General features: G+C 30.1%; 1 protein-coding gene across 11 annotated transcripts in view; it reads right to left on the bottom strand.

Annotated features, from left to right (window-relative positions):
- The window catches only part of LOC131666881 (longitudinals lacking protein), a 140,016-nt gene that overhangs the window by 433 nt on the left and 122,950 nt on the right, over positions 1–16,633 (bottom strand). The window contains exon 7 of one of the 11 annotated variants that reach the window (XM_058939897.1): positions 870–1,229. The exons of 1 other annotated variant lie outside the window; for it this stretch is intronic. In XM_058939897.1, coding sequence (XP_058795880.1) covers positions 870–1,229 — 360 coding nt within the window. Of the gene's footprint in view, positions 1–869; positions 1,230–2,049; positions 2,400–3,035; positions 3,422–5,214; positions 5,673–7,953; positions 8,217–8,675; positions 8,918–9,468; positions 9,639–11,536; positions 11,797–12,881; positions 13,154–14,664; positions 14,907–16,633 lie in introns of those variants that run through there. 9 more of the 11 variants (XM_058939913.1, XM_058939908.1, XM_058939901.1 and 6 more) reach the window with 9 other exon arrangements.

The following is a 16,633-nucleotide window of genomic DNA, read 5'->3' on the forward strand; positions in this document are numbered from 1 at the left end:
TAAATATGTTCAGTCTTAATTGTGTTGGAAAAATTATGAAAATATGTTTTTGTTATTATTATAATAGATTTATTTAATTAAATGAAATAACAACCAATATAAAGCAAAACAAACAACATTAACTTCACAAGAGTTTCTAGAAAGATATGTCGATTTGAGTTTGAGTAATCAAACATCTAATAGATCATAAGTAGCGAGTAGAAGAAATGTAATAAAATAGATATTTCGAGTAGTATTAACTCATTTATTAGAACAACTTATACAAGATAACGTAAACAATAAATGGATTGTATTTTAATGATAACAAATTAAGGAACATTTTTATTTATTAAATTTTTTATTGAACCTGAGCTTCTAACAATAGGAAATCTTTTTAAAATACATATATATCTATGCTTAGCATATGGCAGTTTATAGTTTATATTATTCTGCTAATTTGATTTTGTCGTTTTATAAAGATAGATTATAAAAATATTCTCTCAAAATTTATATAGCTTATTTTTTGTTCTTACAGCTTTAGTAGTTGGTTCTTAACAATGATAATAGTGATAAATATTTTCAAATGTTTAAAAAGCCTTTTAAAAGATTGAGGATAGTAATTGCTGTGGATATTTCATGACTTAGAGTAATTTACAAATGAATAATATGACAAAAATAGACAAGGATAATGGAATTGCAGTTACCGAACAAATTTTTATTTCATTGTATTATCTGCTATCCAATGCTTATAAGTGTAACATTGAAAATTTTCAAATTCTAATGCAAAACAAACCAAAAGCTCATCAAAAATATCTCTAAGGTATCAGGCAATGATTCCTAAGTAACATATAATTCTTGTATTTCTTTTAAACATATAACTGAAAATTTACCAGAAAATTTGTAGTCATCTCTCAAGACTTTTGATGAGTTCTCATATGCAGCATAAGGTTTATGCTTGTGCTTGGATCTCTTATGGCAAATAGGACACTCGAACTGCGGTTCAACGCCGCACTCGAATTTAATATGACGATTGAGTGAATGAGATCGACTATACGCATTACCACATCGTGGGCAACTATAACTCGGGGATTCCCCGCCGGTATTGCGCGCAACACTACCACGTGGTCGCGATTCATCCACCTCCACCTGTTGCTCTGACTCTTCCAACATCTCTCGCTCAAGTAGGCGCAAGTAGAGTGTTTGGTACTGGTAGTAACGTTCGATCACTGACGGCGAGTTGTCTGTGGCATCTATAAAGAAAAAAAACAAGAAATATTTCCTAGTTCCGTACTAAAATTTCGGCCTCGGTTGGGTTTTAACCGTTTTGAAGTCATTGTTCAAAAGTTTTATGCTCGATACACCTCTTTTCTTTTCTAAGCTTGATGATGAGCACATAAAATGGACAAGGACGGACAGACACAAACAAAAGCCCTTTAACACAGAAACACCTGTCACCGCAAGCTACCTTGTGCCTAATATTTCATCACTTTTTGCACTTTTAAATAAACCGAATGTAATATTCTTATTTATGCTATAATTTATATGATTATTGTTGGCTTGAATTTTTGACGAAATACATTTATTCGACATAAAATATAGTTATAGTCAATCAACTGTCCTTAAATATTTCTCTTAATTATTCTATAGTTTTGTTTTTGATTGTAGCGGCGATACTTACTCGAGCATTTTCTAAGCTGTAAGATACAAATTATATTATAATTGATTTTTTCTTAACTGATGTAATCTGGAAAGAAATTTTTATAATCTTAAAAAGTTATTATATGGATATTTATAATAAGGGAGGTTCGGAACGTAGATTTAATAACGAATATTGCTCGATAATTTTATTCTAAATTGTATTCAAATACAAATAATATAATTTAAATAATATAAACTAATAATTTTGTGATATGTTAGATTAAAAAGAAATATCTATTCTAATTCATTATTAATAACTTAATTAACATTACGTCAAATGCTTTTATAAAGTACCAATAAACTATTCACAGCCTTTTCTTTTTGCTTATAATTCAAAATACCCATAGTAAAATTCACTACAGCATACTTTCGAATGGAGAAGCAAACTTAACAATTAATTTTGTGATGCGTTAAAACGTGATTCCTCATCTCGTATCTGTACTTATACTTTTTATCGCATATATGACACTGAAATTTTTTCTCCTTATTTCCACACTCAACCCTCTGATGTCGTCGAAGGCTGTCGAGCCACTTGTATTGTTTACCACAAGAATGACACGTGTGCAATGGTAGTACGACAAATTGATCCTGAGGTTGTGGAATCACAGGTTCAACAGCTTCATAAGTGGTCTGATAATAGCTTGAATTTGGATTAAGGACCTCAGTTTTCAATTCTTGTAGCGATTGTAGAGGGTCGTAATCCAGTAGTACAGAGGTGCTTGCTGAAAGGAAAAAACAAAGGGTTGTGGTTAGGTTAAGGAATAGTGCACTTACAGTTCAAGCAGTGTTAATCTCAAGAATAAATCAAACTTATCAGGGGAAAAGGCTTCAGATTATTTATCTACCTTACAAAAATACTGTTGGTTACAGTGAAGCAATAGAATTACGAGAAAAGTATTTTGGTGCTTTCTGAAGTGATTTTTCTACGTTTTTTTTTATTTAGATACTTAGTTTACAAAGGAAGGAAAGTTGATAAGGCAGGCGTCTATATAAAATTGAACTAAAATGTTTTTTGGATAATTTAATACATATTATATAATATTTTTACATGAGGTGTAAGTACATTGACAGGGAAAATTTATTTCTAAGAAAAGTGCTGTACATTATAAATTACATGTTCCATCTTGTACATGTTTTAATGGAAGCAATTGCATTTAAATAGATTTATACATCGAGAACATTTTAACGTGCATCATTAGATATATTCTTAATATTTAATGAAATTAGTGTAACGAAAAGATCAAACTATAATTTAATTACCTTTTCGTCAAGAATTGATCAATTTACAATAATTGTAATCGTAGAAGAATGTTATAGTAACGGTAACAAGCGCAGAAAACGTAATTCAAAAGAAAGAACTCACTGAAAATCTATTAAAAACGTTTATCCTTGAAATGTTGTTCTCTGTGCTTCATCATTGCTTCTTGAGTTTCAAATTCGCTATCACAAATTCCACAAACTGCTAGTTGAACCCCAGGACAATTTGCTCTTCTGTGTCTTTTCAGATTCTGTTTGTTGATATAAACTTTTTTGCAAGCATAACACGGGTATCTGTTTGGACTTGATGGACCAACACATTCGCGAAGATGATTGTTGAGTGCTCCGTGTTGAAAGAAGGCGCTCCCACATTTACTACAAACCAGCCACGGTAGATTTATTCCCGTCCGCTTTTTTGGATGATAGTATGCCATGTTCAATAAATTTACGCAGCTTCCTGTATCCAGTGGATCTTGAGGATCCAATTCTGAAACAGAAGGATTTATGTAAGTAGGGAGAAAATGTAAGATTACTTAGAAACGTTTGATTATGACAGAGGTAGTAATGTGGTTTCTGTTTCAGTATTCACGAAAAGACATTTTGCGCGATGTAATGCAATATATTCCTCAAAAATTTGTCGCTATCTACTTGTTCAATTTTTGGATGTGTTGCTTTAAGGGCAGCAAGATATCGCTTCGTGAACATAAAATATGTGAAAAATAACAAGAATAACTGAACAAAATATTTCGTAGAAGTAGCAGACTGAAGCCATGAATAAAATTTCATAAAATTAGCTTATAAAGAGGACACGTGGACGAAGACATAGGATTCATTGAATAGGCATGATTTTTTTAAACTTAGAGGCAACTTTAAATGTTAGTTTATTTCTTATGGATACAAATGTTGGTTCGAACATTCAATATTAAATGATGTTTTAAGCACTGATAAATAATTCATGGCTATAAATACAGTTTCATGCAATGTTTTGGAGACAACGATTCTTATTCTAATCACAGTATTACATGAATTAACTACATTTGGTGAAGCATTCAATATCTTAAATTTTTTTGAATTTCTCAGAACAATGTTTCACATGTGCAAAAAATAATTTAAAAATTAATTCTTACTGAGTTTGAAAGCTTCAAAATTTTAATATGTACAATTCGAAAAAGTTTTGACATTTTTACGAAGCTATTATTCGAATGATTTCAGAACTTTACAAATTCAAAAAACATTTGTCATACGAGAATGATAAAAAATTTGTTATGAAAAAATAAAATATTGATATAAATCAGAAACTATTTTATTGTATAATCACAAATAGATGATGACTCTTTAGCCTTTAGATGTTTTACTTTATAGTTACTACCTATAGATGTTATAGTGGACATTTTTTATAATTACAAGCGCTGTATAAAAATCTAATTGAAGACGTCACTTTGTATATCAAACATTTTAGAACTTTCGTTGCCGTTTATTTATTATCGTAACAAGCTGTAAAGTCGTGTTAACATTGTATAAAAACTAAATGTTCATTTGTAGTAAAATAATCATACAATTATTTCAAAAGGCATAACTAAATGGCACTGAACATTTTTTTTCTATAAATATTGCAAAAAATTATGTTTATATATTTTCTAAACAAGTATCTTACATGATTACGTGAATGTATAAAATATATTCTTTTTCTAATAAGCTACGAAGTTTCTAGCAACACTTATAATTTTGAGGTAATTCATTTTTACACTTGAAATGTATAGAAAAAAGAAATGATAAGAATAATACGTTTACATTATATTTGCACAAAAACTGTAATTACAAATGTATTTTATAATATTAAAACGGTGACTATGTAATATATAATTTGTAAATATTACAAGTTTATACAGTTTTTTCAGAATAATACAGTTTATTAATAATAAAGTAAGTTATTACTGATACTCTTGATGTGAGTTTCACTATGATCACTGAAAATGTTTAAAGATAAAAATTATCAAAATATCAACAATCGAGCCACATACTATAATTTATACCAATTAAAAACAGTTTTTTTTAATTGCAGAACCAAATCAATTTTTTGATTACGATCATAAATCATTAAACGAAGTTTCTCAAATTAGATTAGTTTTTGAATGTATTTATGAAAATTGATTTTATGTAAAAATACGAATTTTACAACTCACAGTTCGAGAATGAAAATTAATAAATTTTTTAGAAACCAAACCCTTCTTAGGCTTTAGCAAGTGGCGCGGACTCGTTTTGCGAAGGTTTGCGGCGTTTGCCGCGTGGTTTATTTCAAGAGGGTTTATGTTCAAATTCACTCTTAACCTTCTTCATTAAAAGTGCATTTGAACTTGTTTGTTGTTCGAATTCGCTTTTGACTCTATTGGTTCCATTTCTGCAGTACAACTTTTCATGACGACGCAGACTGTCGGTACGGGAAAATGCCTTAGTACATCTGGGACAATAAAGTCTCCGTTGATTAGTGTTTGATTGTCTTGACGACTTGATAGTTGTGCCAGTACATGTTGAGGGAATAAGAAGATTATCCTGCCAAAGCTCACTACTTTCTGGTGGTGTAGGTAGATAAAAGTTGGTCATGTCGACCTCGAGGAATTGCTCAGGTACCATTGGGTCCCCGAGACTCGATTCGAGATCCGATTGACTTGGTTGCTGCTCCACGTGATTGTCGTCGTCCGTCGGATCAGTCAGCCATGCACTTGATAGCATCGCATCCTCTGCAAGAAGAAAAGGAACTAGATTAGTACAAAGTTGGGCAAGGAGGTTGGAATACTTTCTTTCTGCGAACTCTGAATTTGCTAGTGAAAGATTTCACACCGTGAGGTTAACTTTCTGATAAGATAAATTTTTAATCTATTAAATTTGAAAAAAAATTTGCTTTGAATAATGACTCAAAACAACTTCTGAGAAATCAGAAGGTAATGCTACAGCACAATATTGAATGGTACGATGAATTTTAATTAGTTTGAAACTACTGTCTTGAAATAATTTTCCGAAAAGTCAGAGAACGCTTTTGCTTAGACCGATCGATCAACTTTTATGACATGCTAATTATATTAAACAAGCAGGACGATTACTTTTTACAATATTACCACTTTTGTGCTCGTTACTGAAAGTTTCATTTATTTTTATTCGTAACTACACCTGAAATAAGAATTAAGGTCATATTTTAAGATTTTTAGAATGTTAATATAATACATGTATGTAGAACTTGATTCACTTGTGAATGGTTAGAGATTCAGTATTAGAAGTCTACATAAATATGAATGAAAACTTGTAAAATTATTCATTCAATTTTGTTGTATTGCATTAATTGATTTCAGCAGAAAATGTTAATATTTTTGTCAGATATTGATGTTCACAAAGAGGAGAAATAATTAAATTTTCTCGTCATTTTTTTATTTTTATGTACATTTTCTTTAAAACTTTAGGCTTTCAAAACATGTTACTTGTGAGTCATCTAATACAAATTCCACATTTCAAAATAAATATGCGTTCATACTAAAATTCGTTATCAATATCAAATATTTTGCACTATCAAATATTTGAGTAAAATATTACAATATTATAAATAAAATCAAATAATAATAGATTATAAAATCACAATAAGTTACGGGCACTATTGATTATTGTTTCATGATAAATTATCTTTATACCAGAATAATTTTCTATTATAAAATAAAGAAATTTTTAGATTTAGTCATATAACCAAAATTATTTTAAATCAACAAGAACATATTCTGTATAACCATAAATAGCAAAAAAAAAATAACCACGATAAAAATATTTTCTTTCTTATAATGCACGTAAAAACTAATATTCAAGATGATCATCACGTTTTCTTTGTACTTCAATAATTAAAATGATTTTAAAGAATTAGTCATTACATTAAACAGAAACGATAAACGTGTACGCTATAACTTATCATTTTTTAATATTAACATGTTTCGCAAGCCTACATGAAAAGTTTCTAATACTATTCTATTACTATTAACAAATAACACATGATAACTTCCCTAATTATTTCTCGATTAATCTTGATTTGACACAGTCTACGTACACTCTTCAACACGTCTTAAAAAAATATAAATATTGTATTTCTCGATCCTGATTCTATCATTAAAATAATTTTTTATTGTTACAGGAGACACGTTTAAAAGATGGTAGGAGATCCGATAGAATCTGTAGAATAGAATCGGAGAAATTAATGTCTTTAAAACGTTAATACACAATGTTGTACATGTAGTTATTTTCGTCAGTATATGAACACGACAGTTTTACTAAAATACAATAATTAAATATATTTCATAATATAATTGCATCTACCACGTAAAAAACTGCTGATAGAACAGTTCATTGGAACGCATATTTTAGTTACAACAAAAGAACTTATGTATTGTCCAGAGGTAAAACGATATGGACTATTTAGCAGAAGCCTCGTTGATATTTGTCACTTTCCTCAGAACACTTTTGTAATATACTTTTTATTTTTTTGATTTTTAACTTATTGTCTCAAAAATCAGAGACAACATTTTTAATGTTGTCTGATTTTCCATGCAATACTAGAGAATTGAAAAGTATCATTGGCTTATAAACATTATCTAGATAATTTTGATTTCACATGACTGCAACATCACACCTGTTATGAAGGCCCCACATTGCAAATGACGTACACACAGAAGGTAAGGATACAGGTAGGGATTAAAATAACTTGACTATAAGTCATAATTTAAAATATTTTCCGTTAAAAATTGGATAAATCTCCTAAAACTATACCAACTTTATTTATTTACATTTCTATACAATATAAGAACATTTTTACATTTGGTAAGAATCATTAAAAGTGTCTTGCATTTAACATATAACGGTTCTCATAATCAAGAGATACTTTTTTGATAGGTCAAATTTGAAAGCTATATACAGTATATGAAATATAATCCGCTTTGACATTATAAATCACAATACTTGAAAATATTCCTTAATTCGATGCTGTGAGTTTGGAAAAACAAAGTACTACACATGTATTCCATGTTTAACCGCTAAATGATTTGTAAGCTCATATCTTCTGTAAAATGTTTTCTGACAAAGATGACATTCGTGTTGAGGTGATTTACCACATTCGATTCTCTGATGTCGTCTCAAGTTTGGCAAAACTTTGTAACCTTTGCCACATTCTCCGCATAAGTAATTTTGGTGCTCGATCGGTGTTGAATTTCTAGGACCTCGTGGTCTAGTTGGTGTGAGGTAGGCATTCGAGTCACCTGAAATCGATAAGTATTGGTTAGTATAATTTTTTAGTCAGAAAGTTGAATAGCAATAAAACGCAGAAATAAAATTTGCAATGCAATGCAAAATGCGAGGGAATTTTATTCATCACCAAAATATTCCGAAGGTGTTTAATATAAACGCAAAGATGTTAGAAACAAAATAATTTATTGCTGCTATTTTGTTATACATACGTTTCTAGTAAGACGTTAGCTTTTAACTATGTACAAGTAAAATGATATATTAGATGACATATTGTAATGTGATTATTTTAATCGTAGAAATGTGAAAAAATATACTTTCAAATTAACTAGCTTAAAATAACTAGTGAAATGCACATCGATTAAAGTTCTAAAATTTTGAGTCTTGTAGACCAATATAAATATTCAATATTGTGTAACGTAATAGGTAACTTATGATTTTTCCAATCAGTTATATCACAAAATATGATCTAAGTGACAAACGTCTGGCTATTCAAATTGCTGTCTTCTTTTGCAGCTCTTCATGTGTTGCGTAAGGACAAATCGGTGCCTGAAAGCTCTCTGACAGTAATCGCAGACTTCATTTGGAAGAACACCACATTCAAGTCGTTGATGACGACTCAGAGATGTTTGTGCTCTGTAAGATTTGCCGCAACGCTCACAAACATACTTCTGTTGATTAGCCAACGACGTAAATTTGTAGTAGAATCGCCTATCTGAAAATATAAAAAGGTCCGATAATGTTAGTAAAGATGCTTTTACAACGCGAAGCTGAATGCCAATGATGAATTTGGATACAATGAAGCTATTAAAAAATTGCCTTGAATGCTTTGCATTTGAGAACTTTATTTGACGTACATATAAAAAATAAATTGTCCAGTTGTGTTTTGAATGTCTTAACAAAATTACATTGACAGTTGGCTGTAGGTAAAATTAAAAATGCAAGTTGTCAGGCGCTAGCTTATATTAATTTTTCAATTCGACTTTAATCTATCTAAAATAAAATTATAATAAATATTGCTGTCCTATAGTTTCTATAAACCATCCTCAAGTATTAACATATGTGAACATTTATTTTAATAATCGACCGAAAAATATCTTTCTCGGAGTATAAAACATCACACGGTAATGTTCAACGAATCGTGCTAAACATATTTACTTGATATTTATTGTACACACGCCCGATACAGCTACTTACAAAAAGAAAAAAAAATATTATGTACATGGCGCTTACAAGCTCCACTCTAAGAATTTGTATCAAAATTGAAAAAAACCAGCTCCTTCAAAATATTCCAGCGCGCGCTCGACACGTGATCATGTGACGATTGAGATGATAGCGTCTCTTGAAACGGCTATTACAGACATAACAAACGTGTGGCCTTTGCTCGTTCTTCGTTGCGAGTTGCTGTTCTGGATAACGGTAAGCTATTATTCGTCCTAGAACATGCACAAGCAGAAGATATTTTTGCTGTTAGTTCAATGTATTTTTAGAGGGGACAGAAATTTTGTTATTGCAGGGGTGACAGAAGAAGTGATGGTGGATTAGTAGCTGGAACAAGTCCATTCGCAGGTGAGAAAAGTATTTTAAGTTTTTAAGCTTTTCGTTTATGTTACGTTCGTGATAAACAATGTTTATCGGAAGATGATTATCCTGAAATAGAAAATTATCTGAAAATATGATAACTTAACATTCAAGGAGGAGTAATTGAAGGCTGGATTCAATGTATTCAATTAAGACAACATTTAAAAGTTAATCTTTATTTTATTTACAAAAGTACAAAATCAATGAATGAAAAGTAAATGAGAATCTATTGAAGCACACATAAAAAATATTTGTACAAATAGAATTTTCAAACCTAAGTTAACATAAAATTTGCAATATTTGGAAATGATTATATTTGTAAATACAATTTTTCAAGGAATTTTCATCTTTATGATTTATTCACATCTTTCGTTAGAAAAGCAAAAAGTCAAACGAAAAAATTAAAAGAAACTCTAAAATCTCGATGTATGTATATACGATCCCATATGGGCTTGCAAATGATGTTTGAATTTAAACTTCTTGTCACAGAGGTAGCAAGAAAATCGTGGTTCCTCGCCACAAACTTTTTGGTGAGCGAACAACGATGTCCTTCGTTGGTAGCTTCGACTGCATTTCTTGCAATGAAATAATTTTGTAGCTGAAAAAGAAATCATCGGTTTTAATTTCAGGTTAATAAAGAGCAGAATCAAATTTCACTTTTTGCGTTAGTTTTGAAAGTAGAGAGAGACTAAATTACTCGTGCAATGGAAGCGAGAGGGTGAAGTCTTACAGTTACAAGTTGTCTTTGTGTATAGATTGAAGATGCTTGTTGAGATGATGTTTGTGCTTGAATCTTTTGTTGCACACGTGGCAAGCAAATTGTGGTGCGACGCCACATTCCATACGTTTATGAAGTGTCAATGACACTCGCCATTTGTACGACCTTCCACACACGTTGCAAATAAAGCGAGTGTGATTGTTAACTGCTACTGGTTGTAGATAATAGGGTCCTGAAACGATAAAGAGAAAACGTTGTTTTAGTATAGGGTCCAATGTTGATGAAATTGATTTCAAAAATTGTCGAAATAATCGAGTCAAATTAGTTGGCAATCAAACTTCAATGTGCAACGGAACTTACTCTGATCTCGAAAACTTCATAAGAAAATATAAAATCAAAAGACGAAAACAAAACTTGAAATATATTAGCAAAAATTTATCACTGCCTATTTATTCTATACAAAAAACTTAACTTTTATTCACGCTAGAAATTTCAATATAGGCCACCTTCTCTAATGTTTTGGTGTGCTCATGAGGATGATCTGTTAACGGCTGCTGATTTTCTCAAAACAAACAGTTCACCTTCACCTAGATATCTGAAATAGCTATACTTTTTTGTAATATTTGGCAAAAAATATTAAATACACTTTACGCTTGTTATTATTCAAAATTTACGAATCTTTAAAAAACTTCAAGTATAATTACTTTCCCCTTACAGTAATGACAGAAACAAAATAATTTTATTACATGGATTTCATTTTCTGTTTATTTACAAAAATTACAAGTTTAGACGAAAAATTTATACGGGTAAGGTAGCTTTTTGATACTTTTTATGTACATAAGAAACATTAAGAGAAGAAATCCAATATAGCTCGATACACAGCATATCATGTTCATCAATAACCCATCGTGCAGTGCTCACAACCATAATTAAATTAATATTGAAAAATTCATAAATGAATTCCAACTCAAATTGTAAATTAAGTAGCAGCTACAAAACTAACAAAAAAAAATTAATTAATATCACAGAATAAATCATTAATTCTTCTTCCTAAGTTAAAATGTCAGACTCCCAGCCTCCAGTATTGCCGTGTGAATGAACAGCAACGAGATGTTGATTGAGAACATCTCTGCGTTTATACTGCTTGTGACACAGATGACAGGAATATTTGAGATTACCGCCACATTCGGCTTCGCGTAGATGACGAAGCAGTGACTTTTTCCACTTGTACTGCTTGAAGCAAAAATTGCAAACGTGCTTCTCTTCGACTACGTAAGCCCCGCTGGTGAAATACACTGCAACAAGCGTGATAGTTGGTGTGGTGAGTTCTTAAGAAAGAAACATTATTGAAATAACATGTGTTGATGTCATTATGTTGTATGAATGCATATGTAATATTGCTTATCTTTTTATGTTATGAAGGAAGAGATTGTGTAAGAGAAGAGAATCGATTGGTTGTACAAGGAATTTATGTTTATTTATAATTTTATAATATATAGAAGAATACAAATTAACGTAGTTTTTGGTTGTCAAAATACACGTTGTCTATTTTCGTTGTACAATATAAAAACGTTTTATTATTAATTTATAATACTATCTATAACTGGGGTTCAAATTCAACATATCACAAAAAAAAACAAAATGTTTCAATATCAGATGTTAAAAATATTACCATAATTGAACAATTACCCTCATGTATCCAATATATTTAATTATATTTATTTAACAGTATCCTAATGAACAAACATTTAGTCTATATAATCAATCTATTTCTAGCTTTATTAGTTACTAGTATTTTTTTAATTGTATAAAAATTCTAACATTATCGAAAACATATTGAAACATCAAATACTTGGAGTAATTGTAAGATATGAACTAATGTAATTCGTTGATAGAACTACAAAAAAACTTTGAATCAAGTTTTTAAAATTTGATAAACTAATACTACTGAGTTTCAATCCAATAGGCCAACATATCAGTCGACAACTTGCAGAAGTTATCAGAGCAAAAATGAAAAAAAATCATTAATAAATGTTGGCAAAATTACTTTCAAATAAATGGTTTTTAGTAGTAGTCAAATAATGACATAAATGTATTTCATATAGTGTATAATTCTTTTACTAAATAAGCTACCCCTCGCGAAGATACGAATCTATAATATGAAAATTTTTTCCAAATAGTCATAATTGCTTTTACAAAGAATTTCAAGTAATATCAGCTCCAATTTACTGTGAACTTTTTTGTCTAAGAAAAGAAATAAACTTGTTTTTTATCTGACTAATACAATTGAATCGAACTTAGATATGGAACCACATCTAATGAAAGTAATGAGTTTTCACGCTCAAATCAGCCACGCACACATTCACAAGTTCATCAAGTAAACGCTATAAAAATACTACGTGCTCGAGCGTTGCGCGGCGGTACCACTAACGTAGACTACATTATGAATCTCAATAAGATGTCGCTTGAGCTTCCATTTGTGCCGGATTAGTTGGCCACAGATGGTACAGCAGTGTTGTGGTGCCTTGCCACATTCCTCGCGTTTATGGCGGATGAGTGATTGTAACCAACGATATTCTTTACCACAATTCGCACACACGTGACGACCAACGCGTTTGTAGTAATCTGCACTGCTAAGATGAAATTTGTAATCTGGAAAAAAACAAAAAAAAGATTGATGGTTAGAGGTAGAATAAACTGTAATTCAGATTTTATTTAGAGGATTGTGTGAGATAATGCTGTTGGATAATTTTTAAAATTTGTTGACAAACGTGAAAATACAGAAACAATAACGTGGACTAGAACTGTTAATGTCCTTTGGCTTGTAAAGATTCTCCAATAGTGGAAAATTCAATCATGTGCTTGTTGAAAAGAGTTTAGTTTTAACGACGAACTTACCTACAGAGAATGTACATGCAGAAAACAATATACTAGAATATCTGGTAAAAGTGAAATATTTTAAAATAAATTATTGCAGTTAGATATTAAAATTAATATATTTTTGCAAATGATACTTTCCTTGAATATTTTTAGGGATATGCGAGAAAATAACTATTGTAGGAGAAACTGGTTTCAGACAAGTTTTATTGATATTCATATTTACATTTTCATAGATTAAAGCTTACGAAAAATATAAAAATTACAATGTATAAAATTTGGAATTGAGATTCCACCACAAAGACGTTAATAATACTTTTCAAATTTAAAATATGCTTCTGATATTTTGTTAATTTTCTCAAATATGCGCCATTTGAAAGTGATCTAAAATTATATTGACAAAACTATATAAACTTAAATAGAGTAATATTTCCTTTTAAAGAAATAGATAATTAATATATTTGCAGATTTACAGTCTTACGACTATCAAATACTCTTTCGTACTCATAGTTGATCGGTCGCTTTCTAGAAACTGCACTGCAGTAAGTTATTTCTTATTGCTAGAACTAAATTTATTTTGAACTCTACATTGGTACCTATATGCATTAGCCTTGATTTCTTACAATCATGAGAGGCATGCAGACCAGTCTCCTTTACCACTTTTGGAAGAGTGCAGGAGGCGAAATCTCTTACATACATCATGACTGCACCTACAGTTGAAGGTGGAATACGATCCACCTGTCAACAAACATATAAGAAATTCAATTTTTATGTGTTTTTATCAAAATTTGTACATGTCTGAAAAACTCTTATCGAGTGATAAGAGTTACCGCGATATAAAAAAATTGATCAAAATCAATCTTAATAATTCTAATTGCATATTTTATTGTACTACTTTAAAAGTGGAATGTAAGTACAACTTTTTACTGATGGTATAAATCAGTTGCAAATTTTTTCTAATTAATATTATACAAGTTTGTCAATGATAAAATTGTATAAAATAAATTAATATTACAGCTACGGAATTAACAAATAGGACTTTTACAATTACTCAAAAATTAATACTTTTGTCAACGTTAATTCAAAACGTCGCATTGTGGGACCAAATTATGAAACGTTCGATTCTTCTTTTATTTTGTTGTAATCCGGATATATTCTATCGAAAACATCTGATTCTTTTGCTAAGTATATGTTTAAAGTTCGTCACACAATAATTGTCTATTGTGTCCCACTGTGCGTCGCTTACACTACGAAACTACGCCAAATTGTAAAGAACAGCCAAAAAAATCTATCACAATCGCTTAGTTGATGTGTATGATACCGTGTCGGCTGGATTCGTGTTTTTGTAGTACTATCCTTCGCCTGAACCTTCGTTTGCAGATGTTGCACGCGTATTTTGGAGGTTTACCACAACTCTCGCGAAGATGTCGCATCAGTGAGTCAATCCACGTATATCGTTTGCCACACCTATTACAGACGAACGGTGATGTGTAGTTTGTCCGGGATGGATTTGGTAGGCGTAGAGGATCTGTAATCATGCGGAAAAAGTCAATGGTTAATTATTTGATCTGAATTTCGAAAGCCGCTCGACCTGTTGAATAACAATTTTGTTTGTATTTAAATTCATATGTTTCAAAGATATTATCTGTTTTATTCAATTCTAAATCTAGAAAGTACAGAAATTATCTATGCACAGCTATACAAGAGCTATATAAATTAAGATAGATAATAAAATTATATGATGATTTTTTTAAATTAATATTTTATTGTTATTTTTATAACAAAGAATTTTTCATATCATTTATTTGGTTAGTCGTAACAAACTGTAGATCCATATTGTAGCTCTTGAAAACTAATTGTTTTTACAATTTAAAATTTGATGAGTAATATAAACCTGAAACAAAAATATAAAATATTAATATCGTATCATTTTAGAAGTAAACAAGAACAATGCAAAATTATGAAATAGCTTAAATACGTCACCGGCCTACTACCTGCAAATAAAGTGCATAGGAAGAGGCAATTAATGAAAGACAAAACGAAGATTAATAGTAAATAACTATCAATTTATTAAAACGTTGGGTTTATACACAAGTCTAGAGTTCTATGTGTTTCGAAAAGCTTATAAATAATTTTTTTTTGATCTATTTTATGTCCTAACTTTTTGGTCGAAAAGTTCATGTAATTATATAAACACTCACAACCCATACGCGCGCGCACATACACACGTGTACACACACTTATAAGATATTCTTACTTAAATAATATCTTACATAAATAATTCTATTTCGTTATACTAATTAATAGCGGTAACTTACAGTTCTTGTTGCGTATTTGAACTTGTTGAATTGTATTTTGACTACACTATATTGTGAATACTGTATTATTGGTGTGTCTTAAAAGACCCGTATACATTTTGTACCGTTTAGTAGAGCAGTGTAGAGATTTTGTTTATGAACTGAGAATTGTTTATTCGTTTAATTAACTATGTACAATAATATACAATCTTATTTATTGGCAGTTTTTTGGTTAGTTTGCGGGAAAAGATCATAAGCAGTTGATATAATTAGGTATGAAACTCATTCTACGCTCAAGTACAATAAAAAATATATGATGCATATATTAGAAAAGTAATTCGAAGTCATTGTTTTTTTTAAATAGTTGCATTAGATACACTTATGGTTGGTTCCAAGTCATTAAGCTAAAATTTGGCGATTCTACAGAATCAGATTGTTACAACTTTTTAGTCACATACATGTCAAGATATAAGAAAACGACCTTTTTCAGATTTATAAATCAGCAATATAAAATAAGCTTTATTAAGACATTTTTTCTATTATTTATTTATAAAATGTAAGGAGCAAATCAATTTTTGGTCCTTTAGTCTTTTGAATATAAAAAATAAATATTTAGATATTTAAAAATGTATTTAAGTAACTTAAAAATATTTGTAATGACGCTTTATTGCACTTCTTCACGAAGAAGCACGTATGTACAGTCATAAAACAATGGTATTTATACGGATATAATGCAATAGCATTTTATCGGTAACTACAAGTCAATCTTATTTGACCGCGCCATCAATTCAACATATATTTCCATCATTTTAATTATATAGTACAATTCATGCTTATAAAATTTCTTAGACATTTCTACAAGACTATTATTTAGATATCATATTATTAAATAATGCGTTCTTGTATTCTCTCAAAATATTACCTCAACCCTTAAAATATACATTTTTTAGCAATAAAG

The sequence above is a fragment of the Phymastichus coffea genome, unplaced genomic scaffold, assembly GCF_024137745.1.
Source record: "Phymastichus coffea isolate CEN01 unplaced genomic scaffold, Cenicafe_Pcof_1.1 PCOF00062, whole genome shotgun sequence".
NCBI lineage: Eukaryota > Metazoa > Arthropoda > Insecta > Hymenoptera > Eulophidae > Phymastichus > Phymastichus coffea.